At 47.2% G+C, this 25,199-nt stretch overlaps 1 protein-coding gene across 1 annotated transcript in view; it reads right to left on the bottom strand.

Annotated features, from left to right (window-relative positions):
- The window catches only part of VPS35L (VPS35 endosomal protein sorting factor like), a 106,593-nt gene that overhangs the window by 44,508 nt on the left and 36,886 nt on the right, over positions 1-25,199 (bottom strand). The window contains exons 13-21 of the mRNA XM_084773409.1: positions 23,170-23,247; positions 22,650-22,772; positions 12,901-12,947; positions 11,265-11,376; positions 10,310-10,426; positions 9,681-9,734; positions 7,073-7,153; positions 4,196-4,258; positions 3,312-3,397 (exon numbers count right to left, since the gene is read on the bottom strand). Of these exons, the coding sequence (XP_084629535.1) occupies positions 3,312-3,397; positions 4,196-4,258; positions 7,073-7,153; positions 9,681-9,734; positions 10,310-10,426; positions 11,265-11,376; positions 12,901-12,947; positions 22,650-22,772; positions 23,170-23,247 (761 nt within the window). The remainder of the gene's footprint in view (positions 1-3,311; positions 3,398-4,195; positions 4,259-7,072; positions 7,154-9,680; positions 9,735-10,309; positions 10,427-11,264; positions 11,377-12,900; positions 12,948-22,649; positions 22,773-23,169; positions 23,248-25,199) is intronic.

Below are 25,199 nucleotides of genomic sequence, written 5' to 3'. Positions count from 1 at the left end.
TCCAAGTATACTAAAAACAAAGCAGTCAATCTTAATCCTTAGGAAAAATTTCATTTAAATTATGTTATTTATCATTATTGTGTGTATTTGTGTGGGTGGGTGAAGGCATGCCACAGCAGGCATGTGAGGCCAGAGGACAGCTCTGGAGTCAGTTTTCCTTCCACTTTTGCGTGGGTTCTGGGGACTGAACTCAGGTTGCCAGGCTTGCACGATGAGTGCCCTACCCCATGAGCTACCTCACCAGCCCAGGGATTAATCTAGAAAGGTAAGAAAGAGGGCCAGGGTGGCTCAGTGGGCAAAGGCTCTCGCCACTGCACCTGACAGCCCATGTGGTGGGACAAGAAAAATTACTCTAGCTTCCACACTTGCACTGCGGCTATGCGTGCGCGCGCGCGCGCGCACACACACACATGCATATGCATACACATAGGCATGCACACACATGTTGGGGGATGGTCTGAAGTATTTTGATGCTAATTACAGCTTGCTGTCTGTGTGACCCACCTTTTGCTTAATAAAGAACCATCCCACCTGGGCAGGGCAGGAGATAGGTGGGGCTTAGAGAGAGGAATTCTGCCAAGAAGAAAAGAAGGCCCGCCAAGAGGAGAAAGGAGAGACACCTGAAGAGAGGAAGGCCGCCATGGGTTAGATGGAGGAGAAGCACGTGGATGGAGAATCCGGCCCACATGAAGAACATGAGCAAGTATTTGGGATTATAGATGGGAGGTAGCCTGATACAGAAGTTATTAGAAGCAGATGGCATGGGATTGAGGCAGGGATCCCATGCCTGAGGCCCCACTATGCAAAGTAGTATAGAGGATTGATATCTGCCCTGCCCCAGGTTAACTAAGGCTATTTTAAAATATAACAAGTGTCCGTGTCTTGATTGGTTGCTGGCCGGGCTACAGGTAACACACACACCTGCATTCTTGCACTCACAAACACATGCACATATACAGACAGAGAGATAAATGTGATTAGAAACCTTTTTAAAATGAAAAAAAGATAATAAACTCTTAGAATATTTTGGAGTAATATCAAATTCAATTTTCTAAACTCAACTATATTTATGTGCTTAGTATTTAGAGCAATGTTCATTTTACAATGTAACCTTAGCCTAAGAGAGCCAATGTGAAATCAGAGATAAACCGAGTGAGCTAAATGTCGTCTGCTACATTCAAAAACCAGCATCTAACTTTAAGAACAGGTTTCATTTTTGCCCATAGACTGTCACGACCGTCTCACCTCTCCACCTTTGTACACCACACACACTCTCATTTCATTTTCTTTATCTCACCCACATGACTACCTGAATTTATTAACTCTTTTCTTTTGGCATCCTCTCTTAGGAGGTAGAGGGGGCTTTATTCTTGAACATTTTGAGATAGAATCTGGTTACATTGACCAGGCTGATTTCAAATTCTAGGGCCTAAACAATCCTACAGGGCTATAGATTTCCCAGTTCTTTTTTTTTTTTTTTTCCTTCTGTTTTTCGAGGCAGGGTTTCTCTGTGTAGCCTTGGCTCTCCTGGACTCACTTTGTAGCCCAGGCTGGTCCCACACTCACAGCGATTTACCTGCCTCTGCCTCCCTGAGTGCTAGGATTAAAGGTGTGCACCAATCCCAGTTAAGATTTCCCAGTTTTAACATAGTCTGTGTGTGTGTGTGTGTGTGTGTGTGTGAGAGAGAGAGAGAGAGAGATACTTGTCTGTAACATTCTCCACTATTTGACAGGCATTTTATGCATCTTTGTTTGGATAATGATCTATCTTGAACACTACTTAGATTAAAAAAATTTTTTTTAACTAAATTAAATATCAAGTGCTGGAAAGATGGCTTGTTAGGTAAGAGTGCTTGCTGTGTAAGCATGAAGACCAGAGTTCAAATCCCTAGTACCCACCTAAAAAGTCAGACGTGGCTGCGCATTGCCTCTACATACCTACGTGGAACACTGCTAGTAGGCAGTTTTAAGAAACATGGGCTTAAGAAAATGGCAGGAATTACATTAGAAAATGAGCATGAAGCAGTCCCCTATATAGGCAGCACTGAAGACAGAAGCTTTCTTGGCACCCGTCCCTTCTGCACATGCCTGTTTCCATTCTGTAAGAGCTGCTCTGCAAACAGCCCATGCATCTTTCAAAATGCATGTGGTGGCACACCGCTGCAACCCCAGTACTCCGGGTAGCTGAGACAGAACGTTACTGCAAAATTCAAGGCTACCCTGGGCCACACAGCAAGTGTCAGGGTAGCCATGGTTATTTAGGACCCTGACTGATGCAAAACAAGCAAGCAAGCAGCAACCCTAATGCAAAGACTCCTCCCCAAACCATGCTGACAGCGTGGAACTGGTGGCCAGCACTGTGTCACGTACTTAGCCTTCTGTTTTCTTAACGTTTATTTATTGGGGGAGGGGCAGTTGTTCCATGGCATACAGTGGAGCTGGTTCTCTCCTTCCATCATGTGGGTTCCGGGGACTGAACTCAGGTCATCAGACCGGGTGGCAAGCCCCTTCACCTGCTGGCCCATCTCTCCAGACCTCCTTTTGTTTCCTTAAGCATTAATTACTAACTTTCATCATGATGCCTGATATTAAAAAAATCACCACAGGGCTTGATTCCCAGCACCACATGGCGCCTCACAGAATACCTGTGACTCTAGTGCCAGGGGATTGGACGCCCTCTTCTGACCCCATTCCCCATGCATACATGTGGCACATATAACATACACTCAGGGACACACACACTCATAAAAAATACAACTGTTAAGATTTATTCTATGTGTATGGGTGTTTTGCCTGCGTGCGTCTATGTGCACCATGTACATGCCTGATGCCTACAGAATTCACAAGAGAGCATTGGATCCCCTGCGACTGGGGAGAGGAGTGGTTGTGAACCATATGCGGTGCTGGAAACCGAGCCCTGGTCCAGTGCAAGAGCAAGAAGTACTCTAACTACCAACCTTTTTTTATCCTCTAGTAAGTGAAAAGCAATTCTTGTGGGGGAGGGGTTCAGTTCAGCTTACAATTTACAGTCTGCCATGAACGGAACTCAAGGCAGGAACTGAAACAGAGACTTCAAAGTCTTCTGCCTTACTCCCTGTGGACACACACACACACACAAAACCATCCTCCTGCCTCAGCCTTCTGGCAATGGGATTATAGGAATTAGCCATCATGCCTGGCATTCCACCTGCTTGTGGTGTTTTAGGGATGAGGTATGCATGTGGCATCACTAGGCTTCAGAGTGCACGAACCACCAACACTTCACAAGATGCTAGCAATCATGGCTGCCAGTTGTGGGGTCTTGTACTCACTTGATAAAGGCTCCCATGATGCACTTGCAGACCTCTACCCGAACACTCTCTTTCTGAAACATGTCCAGGAATGGGAGAAACTTCTCCTGAGAAGAAAGAAAGCACTTGAGGTATAACTGACACAAATAACTAAAAAGGAAGAATTTGTGGGTCACTTTTTTTTTGGTGGGGGGGCTATCAAATAAGCAGATGGAACGTTCAGGATTCCCCTGAGGGACCTGGCTTCGAGTCCTTTTTCTTTCTTTCTTTTTCATGTCTGTGTGTGTATGTTAATGATTACAGATTAAACACCCTTCATCCAAAATCTAAACTATAAAATATTTCCAATTCTGTAATTTTTGGTGCCAACATGATGCCCCAATTTTTATATCATGACATTCTTCTTGAGACTGTGGTTGCACTGTTTGGCAGTGTGGGCACAGAGCGTGTTGGGCAAGTGCTGTTGGCGAGCTGTATCCTTAGTCCCTTGTACAGAACTGTTATACAGTATGAAACTCGAGCGTGGTGTAACGATGCATATGGAACACAAGTGAATTCTATGTTTAGATTTGAGTCCTAGCTCACGGTATTCATTATACACGTATGCACAGCCCCCAATCTAAGAACAAAACATCAAGTAGGAAACACTTCTTGCCCTGAGCATTTGGACACAGGCTGCTCAGCCTGCAGTGTGTGAGGTGTGCACCCGAGGAGCTAGACAGAATCAGCATTTGTCTTCCAGTCTGTATTCCTTATGGTGCTTAGGTCACTGGAGCATACTTGCTTGTTCAGCTGATGGGGCCTGCTTTACAAAAGGAACCGAGTGCTCCTGGCCTGGGTACCATAAAAACATCACTGCAACGGAGGACACCCGTCTCCAAAGGTCATTACGAGATGCCACTTACCACTGAGAAAAGAACTGAGAAATCGTGGAAGTGGGCGATGACTTTCTTAATTATTGACTGAAGCTATGAAACAGAACAAAAGAACACAACTTGTTTAAGAAAGCCTGTGTGTCTTTAAAAACGGCAGCCCTCCTTCATCACTCCCCCACAATCACGACGAAGTTAGCCTGGACTGTGCAAGGAAGGAAACAGGCCAGGTTGGGCCCTGCTTCCGCCGGGAGTCCTGGGGACTGGCCTAGCCTCAGCCCTGCTGCAGGGCAGGGCCCACGATGGTAAGTAGGACTGCCCATGTGCTCAGGAAGAGCCTGTTCTGCAATGCTCTCTACTTACTTTCAAAATAAAAGGCAGCCCAGCATGGCTTGAGCACAGAATGTTGCCAGGGATAACTTGGAACTTCTAATCCCAATGCTGAGATTCTGGGTGCGTGCCTCTGTGCCTGTTTGATGAGGGTCTGGAGGACCTAGTCCAGGGCTTTGTGTACACGAGGCAAGCACTCTACCAGCTGAGCAACAACCCTGGATCTCAGCCTCTGTTGCTACTCCAGCTGATCACAACCAACCTAGGTCCACAGTCTCGCGTGACTACTCAAGCTACTACTGAGGCATGAAAACAACAGATCCAGCATGGGAACAGGTGAGTGTCTGTGGGACAATAAAACAGGTGATAGACTACAGTGAGTATGAGCCACAGACTGCCATCACCTACTACTGCCCATCAAGGTCCTGCTCCTCTTTATTATTTCAGTGAGAGGAAGACGATGGAGTTTACCAGGGGGCTCAAGGGCTACTGATCCAAAGAATGTGCCAAACCTCAGAAATGCCCAGAGTATCATGACTGCCTTCACCCTGAAGTATACAGAGTCTTGATCAAAAGGGCTTGGTCTGAGAGAGCCAGAGAGCTGCTTCTAAATAAAAGGTAATTCCTGGGCTCTGTGTGCTCTCCAGAACACCTGCGGACAAACACCTTACTCATACTAAAAACTGTTGCCGTATCATCTCTCAAGGTGTACAAGCACAGAAGTGGAAGCGAACGAGCTCACTTCTTAAGGAAGCAGCTGGCCAGGTCAGTTGAGGGAAAGACTAAAATGGGCTCAGGAGTCACAGTAAGGTGGTAGGCACCGGTAGGCCCCGATCATCAGGGCACTGGAGGGAAGATAGTGAGTTCAAGGCCAGCCCAGCCAAGTATGGGAGACCTCATCTCAAAACAATAACCAAACAAAAATTTTATGCCGAGCAATGTTCCAGGGCATTATAACATGTTAGAATATTCTAACACAAAGCAACTAATCCCTTTGGGATAAAAACATTTTTAAATTTAAATTTATGGCTGGGCGTGGTGACGCACACCTTTAATCCTAGCATTCAGGAGGCAGGTGAATCGCTGTGAGTTCGAGGTCAGCCTGGTCTACAAAGCGAGTCCAGGACAGCCAAGGCTGCACAGAGAGACTCTGTCTTGGAAACAAAAAAACAAAAAAAAAAATTTTTTTTTTAATTATTCACTTAGGCAGGCGTAGCACTAGGGAGGCAGAGGCAGGTGGATCTCTGTGAATTCCAGGCCAGCCTGATCTACAAAGAGAGTTCCAGGAGATTCAGGGTTATTACACAAAGAAACCCTGTCTGGGGGGGGGGGAGTTTATCCACTTTACATCCCAATCATAGCCCCTCCCTCTCTCTTCCCAGTCCCACCCTCCCTCTCTCTTCCCCTCCCTGGAAACAAAACAAAACAAAACATTTAAAAACTCTTATGTGTAGCTGCATGTATGTTATGGTTTTATAGATGGGGTTTTTTTTCAGTAACCTTTCATTACGACAATGCAGCCAGCAGAAGACACTGCCCCACACACTCATTCCTCAGGTGATGCTATGAAAACTAACATCTGTCTTCCTTCCCCAACCACTCATAATAACGGAATTTATAAACACAGCACACATGTTTTTAAAATTGTTTTGTAAGGATTCAAATTTACGGAAAAATTGAAAATATTACACTCAGAGCTCTCCTGCACATTCTTTACCCAAATTCAACAAGTTTTACTAGTCTGACCAGTGTTCCTGCTATGGTGTCTCTCAAAGGTCCTGGTATTAAATTCTTGGTCTCCTGGACAGCACAGCTGGGAGAGCTTTGTCCATGGGTGCTGGGGATTCGAACTCAGGTCATTATCAGGCCCGACTCAGGCAGCTCCTCAGCTCTCCCCCAGCTTGTCTGGATCTTCAGACCAGAAGCCCAAGAAAGCTCAGCTGTGTAGCTCATTCACACCCGTGAGTGTTTGATCGTGTCCTTATTTTCTGGCACACATTAAAATAAAAGTAAAAAATGCTAGCCATGGAGAGGGCTCAGTAAGTAAACAAGCTTGACATACCTGACAACCCAGGTCTGATTCCCCAGGACCCACAGGGTAGGGCAGAGACTGACTTCCACAAAGTGTCCTCTGACCTGCACATGTGTGCTGTGGCTGCACACATGTACACTCCCCCACAGACATGACCTGCACATGTGAGCTGTGGCTGCACACATGTACACTCCCCCACAGACATGACCTGCACATGTGTGCTGTGGCTGCACACATGTACACTCCCCCACAGACATGACCTGCACATGTGTGCTGTGGCTGCACACATGTACACTCCCCCACAGACATGACCTGCACATGTGTGCTATGGCTGCACACATGTATACTCCCCCACAGACAGACAGACATATGTATATGTCCCTGAGGATAGGGCTAACATTATGCCCATTCTTCAGGGGACAAAAATGAGGCCTGAGGCTGGTTTGTGACAGAGCCAAGATTAAACACAGGTGTCCTTTGGCCAGTACAGCATGAGTACTTCACCCAAAAGAACCAGATCCCCTCAGTGGCAAGTGCAACCCTGTTACCTGGGGGTAGGAGTCCTCAAATGCTCGATCCGGAGTCATGTGCTTGATGACGTCAGCCAGAACAGTGTTAACTTCCCGTTTCTATACGGGGAACACAAACCATGTCAATTGTCAGGCTGGGACCACTGGTCAGTGTTATAATAGGCAGGCTGTGTTCCTGCGGGGAGCACTAACACATCCATGATGCAGAGCTGGGTGGATAACTTAGGGCGCACCTGCTCAGCATGTGTGAGGCCCTGGGTTCACAAAGGACCAAAACCAGCCAAACAAACAAAAACACTCCTTCCAGGAAAAGGTTTCAAACATTCCGAAAGAATAAATATAAGGAAAGAAATAGTGCATGTGGCTTTGGTCTACTATCACCCTAAGATGGCTACGTTACTCTAAGTTAGTATTGAACACACAGCTTTCTGCCTACGTGGCCGAGGTTCCAACCCCAGCACCTTGAAAGCAAGCAGTGAGGCATTGTGGGAAGGGCACAGACTCACCCCTTACAAGCCATCTCCCCTAACTGCTCACTTTAGCCATCTATGGCAGGGGTCAGCCATGCACAGCCCACATCCAGCCTACTGTTACACAGTCAGCAAGTGGACACTAGTTCCACATTCAACTCAGAAAGAGATGGTATTTCATGACAGCAAAACTTATGAGATTCAATTTTCAGTGTGCATTTATAGGAACCTGGCATGGCTCCTCATGCTCGAATAGAACACCATAGGCCAGGCAGTTTAAAGATGGCAGAGGGTTCCTATTTGCGGTCCTAGAGGCTGGTGAGTCTCAGATCAGGGCAGCAGCAGACTCAGGGTCTGGAGACAGCCTGCCCTTCACAGACAGCTCCTTCTCACAGGGCCCTCTGAGGATGGAAGGGGCCAACGGACTCTTTTAGGATTTTGTTTGGTTTTTTTTTCTTTTAACTTCCTTTTTCCCAAAATTTTGTTTTACATATATATTTGTATTATTGCACACATATATAATAACTACCTACAGCAAGAAGAACCATGAAACAATCAGAAATTATATAAAGGTTACATTCATAGTGTTTTGGCTATTTGTATTTGGCAGCCTTGAAGAAAACATCTTTCCTATCTTGGTGAGTCTAAAATTCTGAATGTAAATCAATATCTATCATATCTCATCATTATCAACTTAAAACATTTATCTAGACCGAACACTAATCCCATGCAGAGGAGCTCCACTCTCATGGCATGGTCCACCTTTTGAAAATTACACTGGCATCCTTGGGATGGTTAACAAGAAAGGGTGTGACTTATACAGGCAGATGCTTATGGCTCCACTTCTTAACAGTCATACAGCAGGAAACAGGTTCCAGCACTCACACAAGGCAGGGCGGGTGCAAATGTCCAAACCATAACCCTGCACTAACTTGCAAAAAACTTGGTGCTTAAGCATGAGGACCTGACTCTGGATCCCTAGCACCCACATAAAAAGCCAGGAGTAGCTCTGTGCACCTATGGTAACTCCAGGACCCGGGAGAGAGAGCTAGGGACAGAGTAAGCAGAGGCAGGAGAACTGCCAGCCACCAGCCTACTCCACAAAATTTATTGTCTCAATCCTCCCACTTACCAGTAGCAGTAGTAGTAGTAGTAGTAATAAAATAATAATAATAGTAATAATAATAAAGACAGGTGGGTAGAGAAATGGCTCAGCAGTTAGGAGCACCTGTTATTCTATCAGGAGAACCAGAGTCTGAAGTCAAATATCCACATCAGATAGGTCACAAAGGCCTACAGCTGAAGGGACCTGACTCTGAAACCTCTGGCTTCCCCAGGCAGACACATACATGCATGCATGTTCTGTCTCTCTGTGTCTGTCTCTCTCTAACACACACACACACACACACACACACACACACACACACACACACACACACACGGGAAATAAACCTTTACAAAAGAGAACTGGCTCTAGGTGATGAAGTCGTAGTAAGTGATAGACACCTGGTGTGTTGGCCTCTGACCTCCACATGTGCATGAGAGTACGCACATACACACACCAAAATATTTTACAAATGTTTTAAAACAAGTTAACTCTGGTAAGAAGAACCCACCTCTACCTGCTTCTAAAGTCCTTATTCTTTGATGTGCCCAATATTCCCCAAACTATGGTTTTGCCTGCACTCAAAAGAAGACATATCTGTATTTTCTTGTGAGTGCAGGCTCTGAATGTTTGAAAATGCTAAACAACATTAAATAAAACAAATAAAATAATAATAAACATTAATAAATAATATCAAATAAGGAAAACACTGCCTACTAGACTCTCATGAAAATTTACAAAGCATTTTAGCATCTCAGGACCTGAGGGACCACAGTTTAGCTTCACCCGAGGCAGCACTGGCCAGACTGATGGGCCAGTATGGGACGCACTGCTGACAACACATGCTAATGCTTCTCACACCCTGACTCTTAAGACCTGGGCTTAGCGGCATGTGCCTACAGCTCCAGCTACTCCTTGAGCCCAGGACATTGAGACCCATCTGAACAACACATGAGGACCACGGCAACATTCCTAAGTGTCCAAACTGTGTTGCTATGGTAACTATTAAAGCCCAAAACCCTTTGGAAAACAACCCTAAAGTCATACGCACCGTGAAATGCCTGCAGGTGTACTCTACCCAAACCTCTGCACAATTAATGTAGTCCTACGAAGAAAGAGTAAAAATAGCTTTAAGGTGAGTGGAACACTGCTTAACAGTCCCCACAATCTCACAGACAAACCCTCAAGGACAAGAAAGAACTACACATGACTAAAGCTCACTTCTTTTTTTTTTCCCCAGACAGGGTTTCTCTGTGTAGCCTTGGCTGTCCTGGACTCGCTTTTTGACCACACTGGCCTCGAATTCACAGCAATCCGCCTGCCTCTGCCTCCTGAGTGCTGGGATTAAAGGCGTGTGCCACCAAGCCCAGCACTTAAAGTTCACTTCTTTTAAAAACAAAATACATCGAGTTAGAGAGGTGGCTCAGCAGTTAAGAACACTTGTTGCTCTTGCAGAGAGCTTAGGTTTGGTTCCCAGCACCCAGCACCCATTAGATGGCTTACCACCATGCATAACTTCAGTTCCAGGGGCCCAACGTCCTCTAACGTCCTCCATGGTCAATGCACAGATGGTGCACAGACATATATGCAGGCAAAACACCCATGCACATTTAAACAATTAAGTGTATATTGAGCAACTTCTATAAAAACCGTGGATCTTAGGTCTAAATGACCACTCACCTGAGGGTTCCTCAACTTGGTGATGACTTTCCAAGCTTCATTGAGAATCTGAAGGCCGTCGGTCTCAGGAGGGTCAGCCAAGGCCAAGTTTAACCCCAGTGAACGAAAAAGGAGATGCTAACAAAGTAGGAAACGATTACATCACTGGAGATTTTAAGTCAAAACAATGAGGCTTAAACAGAGAAAGAAGAGGCTGCAGGGAAATCTTCCTATGACTCCGTTCTCAAGTTTTACAGATCCATCCAAACAACTCTGAGAAACTCAGAGCTGGTTATGGCGACTGAAGCATCTCAGGGTTGAGCATGTGCTCAGCACTCGGCGTGTGTGAGAGCCTGAGCTCGGCTTCCGGCATGACCCAAAGTGAGCTGGCTTACAGTAGTGGTCTGATTGGCAAGTCATATACACTTCTGGACGACGTTGTCACTAATGTGGAGGGGAGGGGGAAATGTGTGCATTTGTATATATGGTTGTGTGTGTGTGAGGAGGCCAGAGACCAAACGAGTGTTGTTCCTCAGGAGCTGCCCACTCTGGTTTTTAAGACAAGGTCTCTTACTGGGACCTGGGAATCAATTAGGTTGACTAGCTGGCCAGGGATCCTCAGGGATCTGTCTGTTTCCATCTCCCCAGCCCCAGGATTACAAGCACATGACACCATTCAGGGCTTTTTACATGGGCATCAAATTCAGGTCCTCATGCTTGTCCAACAAGTACTTTACTGACTGGACGACCTCAGGAAAGACCAAAGTCTTCCCTAAACATGGCAAGTCTACTCGCAGATCTGCATTCAAGGCTTGATGCACAGTAGTCACACAGTATTAACGATGTCAATCTCAGCCACCTTCCATCACATCCTTTGGAAACAGAGCCTTCACTTGTCTCCTCTAGGCATGCACTGGCCCCGCTCCTGACTCCAGCCTCTGCCTCTTCTCCCATCACACAGTAAGTCAGAGCTTACCTTGGGGAAGCCAGACTCGTTGCATTCCTTAATCATGCCAATGAAGTCCATGGACCTGGTGGCAATGAACTCAGCCCTGAAAGCTGACATCACGGAGTTCAAAAGCAAAGCACTGCAAGACACAGATGCCACGTCACTCACAGCTTCCTCAGGTACAAGTCTTTTATTATGTATGTATTTGTTTGTGTTTGTACGTTGAGAGCAAGTCTTTCTGTGTAGCCTAAGCTGGCAGTAAACATACACTCCTCCCACCTCCACACCTCAAATTCTGGGATTACAGGCAAGTGTCACTGTACCTGGCTTGCGAGCCACATTTAATGCTAGGATGAACACTGCCAAGAAGGATGACTGGCAGCTTTTTATGAGACAATTAGAAAGAAAAAACAATCAACGAGGTAGACATAGTGAAGGGTGTCCCCTGAGGCTGCCACAGGACTTGCTGCGTATTTGGAACTTGACAATGTTTGAATTAACTAGATGGGTGGACAGGAGAGTCAGCTACTGTCCAACCCACTTAAGTAGCAGTGAGCCTTCAACAGGCTGGCGCACTGACAAACCTGAGTACTCAGTAATAGCATGGGTCCTTGCTACACATATGTGTCTTTTATACAAGGAATTTCCAATGAAAGAGACCTTAAACTTTAGGTACTTGAGACAGAACAAAACCCTCTCGAGGACGTATACGTATCTGTCACCAAGAGAGTAGCAAAAGGGAATCTCACACACCCAGGAGACAGGAAAGGCAAGTGCATCCTGGCCCTACCACTTACCACAGCCCCACAAAGAAAAGCCTATTATAATCACCTCCATTTTGCAGATAGGGAAGACTGAGGCACAGAGCAGTCGGGTAAGTGGCCTAAGATCACAAAGCTAAGTTAGCATGGAGCTGAGGCCTAAGACCAGGCAACTCAAACCCACTGTTCTGAATCTCCACACAGTCTAACCAGGCTCTCTGCTGGCCCTAAACCATATTAGGGGTGGAGGCTAAAAAAAAAAAAAAAAAAAGGAAAAAAAATAGAAGCAGGTGATGGCTGAGGACATAATTCCATTGGCAAAGCGCTTTCTGCACCGATGAGGACCCAGGTTCGAATCTTCAGCACCAAGACAGGCAATGGTAGTGCATCCCTTGAATCCCAGCACTTGGGAGGCAGAGGCACTTGTGAGTTTGAGGCCAACCTGATCTACAGAGTGATTCCAGGACAGCCACGGCTACATACAGAGAAATCCTGTCTCAAAAAACTAAAACTAAAACTAAAACAAAACAAAACAAAACAAAATCTCCAGCACCCATATAAAGACCTGGGTGTGGTGGTACTCATCTGTAACCTCTTGCAGGGAAGAAAGAGGCAGGAGGTACCTGGGGCTTGCTGCCCCAGTCTAACTGAATCAACTCCAGTTCATGAGGCCCCCCACACCCCCATCTCAAAAATTAAGGTGGAAGAGCTATAGAGAAAGATACCTAACACTCTGTACATGCACTCAGACACACAGATATACACACACAGAGAGACACACACGCATGCACACACATAGACACACACACACACATACACACGCACACGCACGCACACGCACGCACACAGAGCCACTGACTCCAATTTCAAGCACATGCCTTATGAGTCTTCAAAGTACTTACTTGTTGCCTAGTTTCTTACATCTTTCCATCATCTCCGTCAGCAAAGCCTAGAAGTTTAAGAGGAACAGCATCAGCTTGGAGGCTACAAAGCAACATCTCTAAGAGATTTTCAAAGTGTCAAACTCTAAACAATAGCCAATAATACAAATTCCCATACTCCTCTGTGTACGGCAGGAATGGGAAGAATAAGAAAGTAAAACAAGTCATTTTAAAGGCATCCAAAGGGATGGATGAAGAGCTGGGGCGGGCATCGGGCCAGGCCAGGGTCAGCTCCAGCCTTACCAGGTACCGATGGCAAAACCTTGGTGAGAAACTGACTCTGCTGAGATGTGCCTCCCCACACTCATAAAGGACATGGGGCAGCATCCCACCCCACAGGGTCACTAAAGAAAGATGCACCTCTGGCTCCTAGGCATGATCAAGAAGTTTCTATGACACTCTTACCCATTTGTCAAACGGCCCGTGACTTGCTCAGTAATGCAGTCAAACAGCAATCAACAAATGCCAGGCCGCAGCTCAGTGCCCACCAGTCACAGAAGAAGAGCTTGCTGTGTTATCTCTCCCACTCAGGGGCTTTACTGTCCCCCCCATTTCACAGATGGCTCAGCAACAGACTTTAGCCAAGGTCACACAGCCAGCAACCAGGGCCAGCATGACCCTAAGTGGGCTTGCATTAGAGACAGTGTCCCTTGTCATGTGTCCTTCCCCGTGAAGGAGAACCGTTTACTCCTGTGCACTACTAATGGCTTTGGAGCTATCTTAAGACAATGACGTATCTTTAAAAAAAAAAAGGGGGCTCACAGGTTTTTTGTTTTGTTTTGAAAAATCAATGCATGAGGCACCCTTCAGGACAGTGGTTTGGGAACAGTTATGTATAGCTACAGACAAGGTCAAGCCGACGACAGAAGGGCTAATGCCAGCCGTCTAGACGCTGAGCACTTGACACGGACACTCACTGAGCCTCAGGTATTAGAACAACTCTCCTCCCTTCTGACACTGTTATGGGACTGGAGGCCGGGAACACATCAGACCCGCTACACACATGGGCTACACAAGACAAGGTGGGCGCTTCCTCAGAAGGAATAGAAATGAGGTTTGTGTCTAAATCTGACCCTGAAGACAAAGTAATTGTCAATGCATTTTTGGGCTCCCCTTTTCAGATTCTGGACCCTTTCCCACATCAAATTGGATCCTGTTATGGACTAAATCATGTGCTCCCACCCCTAAAATGTACCTGTAGAAACCCTACAGTCCAGTGAGACACTATGCAGACAGTGGGCCTTTGAGGAAGTACTAAGGTTAATGAGGTCCTTAGGGTGGGGCCCATCCTTACGAAGGAAGGCAGAGAGAGCAGGAAGGGCAGGACACAGCGAGGATGCAGCCATCTGCATATGGAGGAGGGAGGCCTCACCAGAGACCAGCTCCACTGGCACCCTGACCTTGGCGTCCATGCCTCCAAAACTGAGGCAGTAGAGGTCTGTTGCTCAGGTCTCCCAGTTGTGCTCCCTTGCTGGGCCTGAGTTATCTAACAAATGTCTAAGCACAACACTGCAGCCTCTCTTTGCCTTTCCTTGGACATGAGATCCACTTCTAGCTGCTGAGACAAGTTGGGAAGTCTTCTGAGGATTTTGAGGAAGAAAAAAAAAATCAAACTATGATGTAAGGGTTGCAGTGGCTGCAGACACCTCACTCCTAGCAGGGGGCTGCAGAACAGAAGGACAGATGGAGGTTGCCTGGCCCAGAATGCCTTGCTGCTTAAGGACATACTGAACTGTATTTGTCAGCCAGGCTTGTCAACTGTCTGTTTCTCACAGCCAGAAGCATCCCCACTGCTGCTAAGATGCTGCCACATGGCTTCTGGACTACTCAAGATACAGTGCTACTTGAAAAGTCACTCTTGATGACAAACACCAAAACATCTCAAAAAGCTGGAAAAAGGAAATTCTATACAACTGTGATACTGCACAGCATAAAAATACTGTTATGCTACTGAAGGAGCAATCTCAACATAATGACCAGTGTCTGGGGCACAGGGGAGAGGCAGGGAGGATGACAGGCAGGAGCTCATGCTTTTCTGAGTGCCATTCTCCCATATGCACACATGCACAGGTGTACACGTACACACACACACACACACACACACACACACACACTCTCTCTCTCTCTCTCTCTCTCTCTCTCACTGGCCATTTTTCGGTTTTCGGACAGTCTTGCTGTATAGCACAGCTGAACTGAACTGAAACTTGCTTTGTACCCCAGGGTGCCCTACAACCCTTACCCTTCCTGATTCAGCCTCTCAAGTGTTGGGCCACCACGCCTGACTCACTTAACGTTTCTAAAAAGATGAGCCTGGGAAAAAGAATCAGTTTTTCTAAAATATCTTTTTCAGGCTGGAGAGATGGCTCAGCCAGTGAAGGGCCTGCTTCACAAGCATGACAAAGACCTGAGACAGGATCCTCGAAACCCAAGACAAAGCCAGGCAAGATGGTTTGTACCTCAAAGCTGGAGGCTGAGGGAACAGAGACAGGAGCGCTGAAGCTCACTGGCCAGCCAGCCCAGCCTAACCAATGAAAGACCCTGTCTCCAGAAATATGGATAGATTGCTGGCAACACGGCTCATCAAGTAAAGGCTCAAACCACACAAGCCTGATGACCTGGGTTTGATCCCCAAAACAGGCATAAAGGAGGAGGGAGTGCATCAACACCACAGTGTCCTCTGACCTCCACGAGTTCACTGTGGCACATGCAACACTCATCCCCAGCCCACAAAATAATAATAATTTCAAAACTTTAATTAAAAAAAAAGTGAACTCGGCAGTGTTGCCTCCCAGCATTCGGGAGGCAGAGGCAGGCGGATCACCGTGAGTTCAAGGCTAGCCTGGTCTACAGAGTGCGTTCTAGCATAGCCAAGGCTACATGAAGAAACCGTGTCTCAAAAAACAAAAAACAATAAAAAGGTGGAATATAATTGAGGACAACATCTGACATCTACCTCAGGTCTCAACACTGACAAGTACATACACCACACAAAATGCAATTCAGAAACAAAACCACACACACATAAGATGCACCAAAGTGTCTTCAAGAACATATTGCGGCGAGGGGGGGGGGGCTGTCATACAGAATAAAGGCACATTCCTAAGTGTTCAGGTGGCCAAGCACTACACAAGCAGGCAAGTCCAAGTAGAGGTTAATTTTATTTATTTCATCTTTTTTTCTGACCCTTGACAAGGACAAGAGGACCAACAGTCCAAAGCTGGCTGAGGTGGTAACAAGCCTCTGGCCAAGCGACACCACTGAAGGACTCCCAGCTGGACATACGTGGCTTTCACATTCCACAGAGCACTATGTGTGTCAGCCTTTGTTTATCCCCTTACTGTCACTCTTGCTCATACATTTCATTATTTATATAGTACTTTGCTGTTTTTATAAAAACTATAAAAGAAATGGCTATACACAAGAGCTCCAAGACTATCAATATGCACCTAGGAAGATGTGAGTCCCCCTTCTAACCAAAACTCTGATAAAATTTTGGTGTTGGTCTTTGTAGAACTTCACCTTTGCCCTATGGATATCAGTTATTATCAGAGAAGCCTGCTTTGTTGTTTGTTTGTTACAGAAACAGGATAAGCCTGTACACACTGGGCTGCAAATTACCTCGTCTACTCAAGAATCAAGGATGGCCCTCCTTGCTTCCATGTTGGCACACATGAGTCGGCCACCATCATTTGAATGGCTGGGCAATCATACCACAAGCCGTCAGTGTTCAGACTGACCCTAAGTGAAGGATGTTTAAAATGTCTTCTTCTTCCACTGTTCCTGTTATCTCTCTTCCTAATAAACAAATGGGACATAAGTGTGTAACAAAGCTCAGATATTAGAAGTTTGTGATACTAGCCTCGTCATGCACTTTTGTGAGTCTATAGGGGGTACATGTGAGTGGTGTATGTGCACTTGTGCATACAGGTTCACGCACACGTGGAGGGCAGAAGAGGACACTGGTTGTCTTGCTCCATCACTCTCTGCTTTGTTACTTCCGAAAAGGGTCTCTCACTGAACCTGGAGCTATTTAGTGGCCAGCAAACCCCAGCATTCCTTCTGTCCCTGGACCCCTAATAGCTCTAGAGCTACAGGAGAATGTGCAGCCAATTTTTTTACATGGATACTAGAGATTTCTATCTCTAGTCCTTATGCTTATATAGCACGTGCTCTTGCCTGCTCAGCCTACGTGTTATTATTATTATTTACTATTGTTACCCCTGTGAGTATGAGAGTGGACACATGCACGCTGTGGGGCAATGTGGAGGCTGGAGAACAGCTCCAAAGATTCCTTTTACCTATCTTCCTTTTACTTTCACATGGGTTCTGGGGATGGAACCCAGGCTTGTGTGGCCAGTATCTTTACCCACTGAGCCCATCTCACTGGTCCTGTACCTTTCCATTTTTAAAATAGGGTCTTGTTATGTAGACTAGGATGGCCTCAACCTCATATTCACTATGTAGCCCTGGCTGGCCTCAAACTTGAGGTGGCCCTCCTGCCTCAACCTCCCAAAGATTGGGATTACAGGCGTGGGTCATCCTGCCTGCCCTCAGTTTCAAAATGTTTAAGGAGTAATTTCCAGTAAGCACACTGGGATAAACAGACCCTGACTCAGTCTATCAGGCCCTTAAGTCCCACCTCAAGGGCAGTGGTTAACAGGAGACACCCAGAAGGAAGAAGTAGAAAGACACATGTTGTTTTCAGAGTTAGTGCCACTTTGATGGACTCCTTTTAGTGGTGTGATACCTAAGGCCATGCTGCCTCAACTCTAAAACCAAGGTGGTACCAACACACAAAAAAATTTGGGTCATTCAAGCACAGTGACCCCCACAGACGTGGCACAGGGTGTGCCTCAACAAAGAAGTAGCTGTATCACGGGCTCAAAGACTTCACTTGGCCTGTGACTCAGTTCCCTACTTCACAAGGTCGCATAGCCTTCCACACACCTCCAGGAATGACTGATGGCCACAGAGTTCCCTGGGAGTTCCCTGGGTAACAGGGGTGGGGGCGGGGAAGCTTGTACTACAAGGCTAAGAAAGGGAAAGGCTTCAGAAATAAAGCATGAAAGTGACTCATCTAAGAAAAAAGATCACACACACACACACACACACACAAGAAAGAGAAATGTGTGTGTATGTGTGTATGTGTGTGTGTGTGTGCGCACGCGTGTGTGTATATACACATATACACTAGATAGGATGGGAATAGACCCGAGCTAGAACATTGACAATTTATAGATGGCAGGATTTTGGGTTACTACTTTCCTTTCAACTTTTCTAAATTTTCTCTAACAATTCTGCACGTTGATTAAAATACTTATCCATCCGTCCTCCTGTCTTTGCACAGCGACCAACAGTTCTCCCCTCCCTGAACCGACCTGGTGCGCTCTGCCATCTGCCATTCCTCAGAACACTGTTCTCCACAGATCATTTTCCTTTCCAAACTCCTTCAGGGCTCCCTGCCCTCAGCCACCTTTGCAGCTGGACCCGGTCTAACCCTGCCACTTCAGGTCACATCTCTCTTCAAACAATGCTGGGCCCTTACCATGCATGTAGCCTACCTATTAGCCTGGGTCCCCACCCTGCTAGCCCCCTGGTCTTCAATTGAGCTCAGGCTCCCATTTACTTCCACAAGGCCTGCCAGGATCACCCACAACAACAGATGCCACTTACATCATAGTCCCCAAACCACAGCCCTTAGAAGAAGGTTCACTAGGTCTGTTTTACAGATGCCAAGACTGAGATGCACAGAAGTCAGTAGGTCTGGAAGGCACAGCAGACCTACTATGCACCTTGCAGGGCCAGCCCTTGTGTGAGGCTCTGCTGGATAAGGCTGAAGTCTGACTTCTGCAGACAGCCATTTTGTGCTCCATCTGTGTTGGTGCACTCCCTTTTCTCAGCAGGGTTCTCACTCCACCGGATCTCGTAACCCCGGTGGATTTTGTAAAGAGTGTCACATAGCCCTAAAGGAAGATTACAGGACTGACCCTTTCCTGATAAGGAACTTGTTCAAACACAGGGAACTCCTGGAAAGTACAACCCTATGCTGAGGAGATCCTACCCTCCTACAAATGACCTGTAATCATACCTAGAAGTCATACTCTCACACATAGAATAATTAATTATTGTTTTCTCCTTCTTGTGATAGGGCTTCTTGAGTTAGAGTCTGTAAATGAGGTACTGGACCACTGTATGTAGATGAAGTATCCTGGCACCCTTAGCCCTAGCGAATCAGACACACTCACCCTCAAAACTCCTCCCCACTGGCCAAGGTTTATAAATAAGGGCGGGCTCCTGGGGTGCTCACTCGCTTTTGCTCACCATTCCTCCACCATGACCATCAAGAGACTCCATTTATTCAAGGTGGGGGGACTGCCACTGGTCACTCAGTGGTCAGGCAGCAATGGTGGAACTGCCTTTACAGATGCTGGGACCTGATCCACCATGCCTGTCTCACTGGACCTGCCTGCCAGTGGGTTTCAGCCATCTGCCTCCTGCTGCGCTTGGCACAGCAGCTCAAACAAGGAGCTGTAACACTTGGTATCATCATGAGTTGAGGCACTCTCGAGTCTCAACTGCCTTTTGAGACCTGCAGTCTCATTCTGAAAGGAGCTAAACTGTAACACCCCCATGGAAAACTCATTTTCCACCTCCCCAGAGAGGCTGGGAACCTGGCTTAGTGCCCAGGCCTCAAGCCTCACCCTAAAGTGCTCTAACTGCCACTGAGCAAGAATTGGGACCTTGGGACCTTTGACCTTGAGGTCCATCATTCTTGCCGGGAGGCAAGCAGCAACTGGACCTGCCCAAAGGACATGGGACCCAGGCCACCCACCCACCTCCGGACACTGAATGACACCCTTGCCTCCTTCACCATCTGTAAGCTGCACTGTGCGACTGAGCCAGGAATCCTGCCACTCTTTAAGAATCACCACTGAAGCTGGATTCAGCCCTTCGCCCTTTAACTCCCTCCTCCAGGCAAACAGCGGCACACGGTTTCTGGGGGAGGATTTATTCCCATCACCCACAAGCTGTGTATGATGGCTACCCTTTTCTGAGCGTGGTGTGCCTGAAATGAAGTGACAGTCTTTTACTTACTACAGTCTCATTTTAGCTGGAGAGAGAGAGAGAGAGAGAGAGAGAGAGAGAGAGAGAGAGAGAGAGAGATCTTGCCTTCAAACCCTAACAGGAAAAGTCCTTCTAGATAATCACCCTTTCTTAGATTTTTAATTTCTATCACCACTACCATCTTCATCATCAAGGCAGGTTCCTCCAATATAGCCCAGGTTAGCCTCAAACTTATGATTCTCTTGCCTCATTTCTCAAATGCTGGGATTACAGGCCTGCCACAGCACATCTGGATGGGAATTTTTATTCCTATTTGCAACTTTAAAACTTAAAATACTCAGCCGGGCACAGTGGCACAGGCCTTTATTTGTTTTGTTTGTTTTGTTTTTCAAGACAGGTTTTCTCTGTGTAGTCTTGGCTGTCCTAGACTCGCTTTGTAGACCAGGCTGGCCTCGAACTCACAGCGATCCACCTGCCTCTGCCTCCCCAGTGCTGGGATTAAAGGCCTGTGCCAGGCCGGGCGTGGTGGCGCACACCTTTAATCCCAGCACTCGGGAGGCAGAGGCCGGTGGATCGCTGTGAGTTCGAGTCCAGCCTGGTCTACAAAGCAAGTCCAGGACTGCTAAGGCTACACAGAGAAACCCTGTCTGGGGAAAAAAAAACTTAGATACTCACAGTTAACATCTCTCCCCTCCCTCACAACTGCCTAAGCTGTGTTTACCAACTGCTGTGGTCAGACTTTACAACATCCTATTTGGAGGCTTGACTAAAAACAGACAGCTCTGGCCTCCCCTTGCCTCACTCCCAGCTATCCAAGAGCTCTTAGCACCAACCTGTCACAAGTCCCTTCAGCCTCACCTGCTATACTGACAGCAGTTCATCTACTATTTGGAAATAATTAACTTTCTTTTTTAACAAGATACTCCAAGTCCCTCATCTAAGTGCCTCAGGAACACAGTTTATCACTATTTAGGTGACCTAATTTTTCAGTCACTTCTACTGCAGGATGACTTCCTAGAGCAGCACTCCCCCAAAGGTTCTATTCCCAGCCTCTGTCTCCTCTGAGATTCCTGAAGTTTCAAATAAAAGCCAGGGTGCCTTTTAACACCCACCTTGCATTTTTTTTTGAAATCTAATTTTGCCTTTCATTAAAATAAGAAAAAAAAAGTGTTCTCATTTTCAACATATTAATCCTGCCTGTAGGGGTATTTGAATCATTCAGAGGAAGGTAAGGGGCTCTGTTTCCACAAGTTTGTGGCACCTTTTCCCCAGGAGGGAACCGCATGTGGCTGCTGAAGACCACACATGGCACCAGCAGCTCTTCAAAGTACCTTCCCCTTAGACTAATCTGACATCAGATTACCAAATGATTAAAACAATTTCCACCAAAAACACTGTCTCCCCGCTCCCCATACTCTACACTCTGAGCAGTGAGAACATGAGCAGGGCAAAGGACACTCAGGTCAGACTGTCCCAAAGCTACCCAGGTGGCACAGGCTGTGACCCCAGCACTCAGGAGGCTGAGGCAGGAGAAGGATGGGCTCTGAGCTAGCCTGGGCTACAAAGCAAGACCCCCCCCCCATCTGAACACAGGACAGAACTGTATGTAGGACGCCTTCTCAGCACAGGAAAAGCACTGTCCTGGTTTAGTTCAGCTACAGACTAGAGAACAGTTATTGTCACAGATAAAGACACAGTGCTGTCAGTGACTAGGGGCAAGTCAGCTGGCACCCAGTGCCCCAAAGAGCTGAGGACAGACCCAATCACCCCAACACCAAGGCCTTCCCTCTGACACTAGGCTACGCTATGGCTTACAACCCATTCGGCAAGTGAGTACAGCTGCTGCTGTTTCTGCTCAGCTCTGAACAGCCTTGTGCCAGCGCAGACAGGCACTCATGGGTCCCAAATGACCCCACCGCTTTCCACTAAACGCACACAAGAATTCAACCAGAACCCTGCTGGCTACCTCCAGCGCTGTACCATTACAACCACAGGGACACAGTGCTCATGGTTAGATGCTTACTCTCCAGGATCAACCCCTGGGAACGCTCAGTCGGAGCCCATTCTTTTTGTTCTGATTGGCTCCTGCTGGGAAACAGACCCCTGCCTCTGAGCTGCATGGCTCACACTGCATTTTACAGCAAGCTGCCTTTTAATTTCAGCCACTGAAAGGAAGGCCAGGAAAGCATCATCTATCACAGTCATGTCAGCGTGCGCTGGGAATCGCCGGGAAGAAACAATCATATTTCTGTTATCAGCTTAATTCCTGAGAGTGCAGCACTCAGAAGAGGAAGAAGGGGAGGGAGGGAAGGAGGGAGGGAGGGAGGAAGGGAGGGAGGGAGGGAGGGGACGGAGCATTATGCAAACAATGAGGAAAGGTCTACTTGCCCTTGCACGAAATAGGACGCTGCCACCTGCTACACAGCCCTTACTGAACGGAGAAAAACACAAATGGGGCAGAAGGGAGAAACACTCTCAACCCTGGAGGAGTATTTCAAAGGTTTCTCTCTGGCCACCTTTCCAGCCACAGGAATTCGGCCTCTTTGAGTGGCTCCTCTCCTCCCAGTGTCAGAAATGACACACTCTAGAAAGGCAAGCAGCACAGAGCTGAGCTGCTCCCCAGGGGTGACCCCCACTGGCCTTACCTCGGGAGCATGGTAGGAGACACACTGGAAGATCCAGCCCATGGCGGGCGAGTACAGGGGGAGATAGGACACCAGCTCCACACCCTGGGCCACCAGCTGGTTCTGGACAGTGTCTCCATGAATCTACAGGAGACCAAAGGGACATCAGAAAGGAGGGCAGTCACATCACACAAGCCAGGCTGGTTTGGAAGTGCATGGATGGGTGCAGTGGTGGCAGCCTACTTCTCAGCAGTATTTACAAACAAAGCAACACGCACAGCTAGTTTCCCCAGTCACCCAGCTGGGTGTGTGGATGAACATGGGTCAGCAGATGCCAGGAAGTATGGCTGAGTGGCTGGAGGCATTTCCTGTTCACATGTGTCAACTCTCCCTCCACCCGACACAAGGTATGGCCAGCTGCAGACACCAGTGTCACTCAGCACACTGGCCAGCTACAAGGACTCTGCGCTTGGCGAGCCCACTGGGTCTTGTGAATTTGCTCACGTAACAAACAGTTCAGTGAGGCATGGTGCTCTCCTACCTGTTTAAAAGTAAGCAGGAAGTCAAAGAAGTTCTTATTGAGGCTCTCCTTGAGGTGCGGGGCCACTTCCATGCCCACCTGCAAGCAAACAAAGGAAGACAACTTTGACAGCAAAGAGCCAGCTGCAGATAAGATGCACCTCCTGGGGTTTTTCTTCTCTCTGACCCAGGGGCGATCCTTCTGCCTCGGTCTCTCAAGCGCTGGAATTACAAGTGTACGCTGCATACCTAGCTATAGCACCATTCTGAAAACAAAACAAAAGGCTAAGATATAGCTCAGTGGTAGAGTGTTTGCCTAGCACATACAGTGGCCTAGTCTCCGACTGCCAGCACCACAGTGCACACGCACACACACATGCACATGCGCACAGACAGGCAGAGGCACTTAGAGGAAAAGCCTACATCATTCTGCTTACCTGTTTTCCCACTTAAAAAAAAGTATCAAATTTACAAGAAAAACCACAGAAGCTATTTATAAGGAGAAAAGGACATTTGTGATCATCTTTGAATTTCCCAAGGGCAATGATTTCTAAACAAACCACCCAGAGAACAAATCAATAGAGTACAAAGGAAGGCTGTGCTCTCAAGATGGTGAGAACAATTTCCTCTTCTTTTCAAACACACAAGGTAATCAACACTCCTGGATATGTTTGTTAGAGGAAGCAGGATCTCGGGAAGGTCGGGAGTGGCATGGTGGTGGTCCATGCACTTAGCACACACACAAGGCACTGGGTTCCTCCCAGCTTCCGCCTCAGCCCCCCAAAGCTTAGGGTGACAAGACAGTGGCTTCTACATCACTGCTAACAGCCATGCAGACTCATTCTTAACTAGATGGTCGTGGAAAAAGACACACTTTTAAATGTGTTTTACACCATTTTAATGCAACAACCATGAAGCAAACAAACGCCACTGTCGGTGGGATGGATCAGCAGGTAAAAGCACCTGCTGCCAAAACTAGCGATCTGAGCACGATCCTGGAACCCGACAGCAGAGAGAAGACTGACTCCATGACACGCCTACACACACTAAGTGAATATAACAGTAATTATTTTCTTTAAAGCCATCATCCAAGTCAGATATGGTGACATATATCTTTAATCCTAGCACTCAGGAGGCAGTGATAGGCAGACGTCTATGAGTACCAGCCCAGCCTAGTCTATATAGGGAGTTCTAGGCCAGCCAAGGCTACATAGTGAGGCCTTGTCTCAAAAAGAGAAAGAAAAAAAGCCATCATTTATTGGCTCCAGAATTCAGCATTTTAAAAAGAGCCCGAAAGCCAGGCGTGGTGGTACCCACCTTTAATCCCAGCACTCGGGAGGCAGAGGCAGGCGAACTGGTGTGAGTTCGAGGCCAGCCTGGTCTACAAAGAGTCCAGGACAGCCAAGGCTACCAGTTCTGCTAGTCCGGATTCTGTCTTCCCTTCCTCTTAGTAAGTGTATTAGGTGACGGGGAAGGCTGGCCCAGCAGGCAGGCAGCGGAGAGGAGGAGCTGAAGGGGCCACAGCTGGAGGAGGCTACGCAACCAGCCTCTGCCTTCATAAACGACTTCAGGCTCGCCCACTTGCTGCTTTTGTTTCTTTCTTTCTTTCTTTCTTTTTTTTTTTAATCTCTTCTCATCAAGCCAAAGCAGCAGCTTGGAAGTCAGCCTGGCGCCAGGTTCTCCGAGCATTCCTTAGGCCCTACTGGCTACATGACCTCCTGGCTGGCATACGCCTCCCTCTACCCTGAACTCTCCAGCCAAGGGGCTGGGCTGCTCTTCCCTATATAACCCAACCATTTGGTTACACACTCTTTGTGTTTTTGTGCTCCTGATGCTGTACCCGGTTCCCTCTCCTTCCCTCTTCCTTTCCCCACATGGTCAGGGTCATGTCCATTCTGGATTCTCTCAGATGGTTCTGCTTCTGGCTCTACAATAAACCGTTTCCTCCATCATACCTAGAAACAATCATGTCCTTTCCTTTCCTTTCTTTTTTTTCTTTTCTTTCTTTTTAATTCACTCTCCATTTTCCGTACAGTTTCTATCAGTTACTTC

Source organism: Acomys minous (genome assembly GCF_964271855.1).
Source record: "Acomys minous genome assembly, chromosome: 2".
Lineage (NCBI taxonomy): Eukaryota > Metazoa > Chordata > Mammalia > Rodentia > Muridae > Acomys > Acomys minous.
The sequence above is the reverse complement of the archived record's forward strand: the minus strand, read 5'-3'. Positions and strand labels throughout refer to the sequence as shown.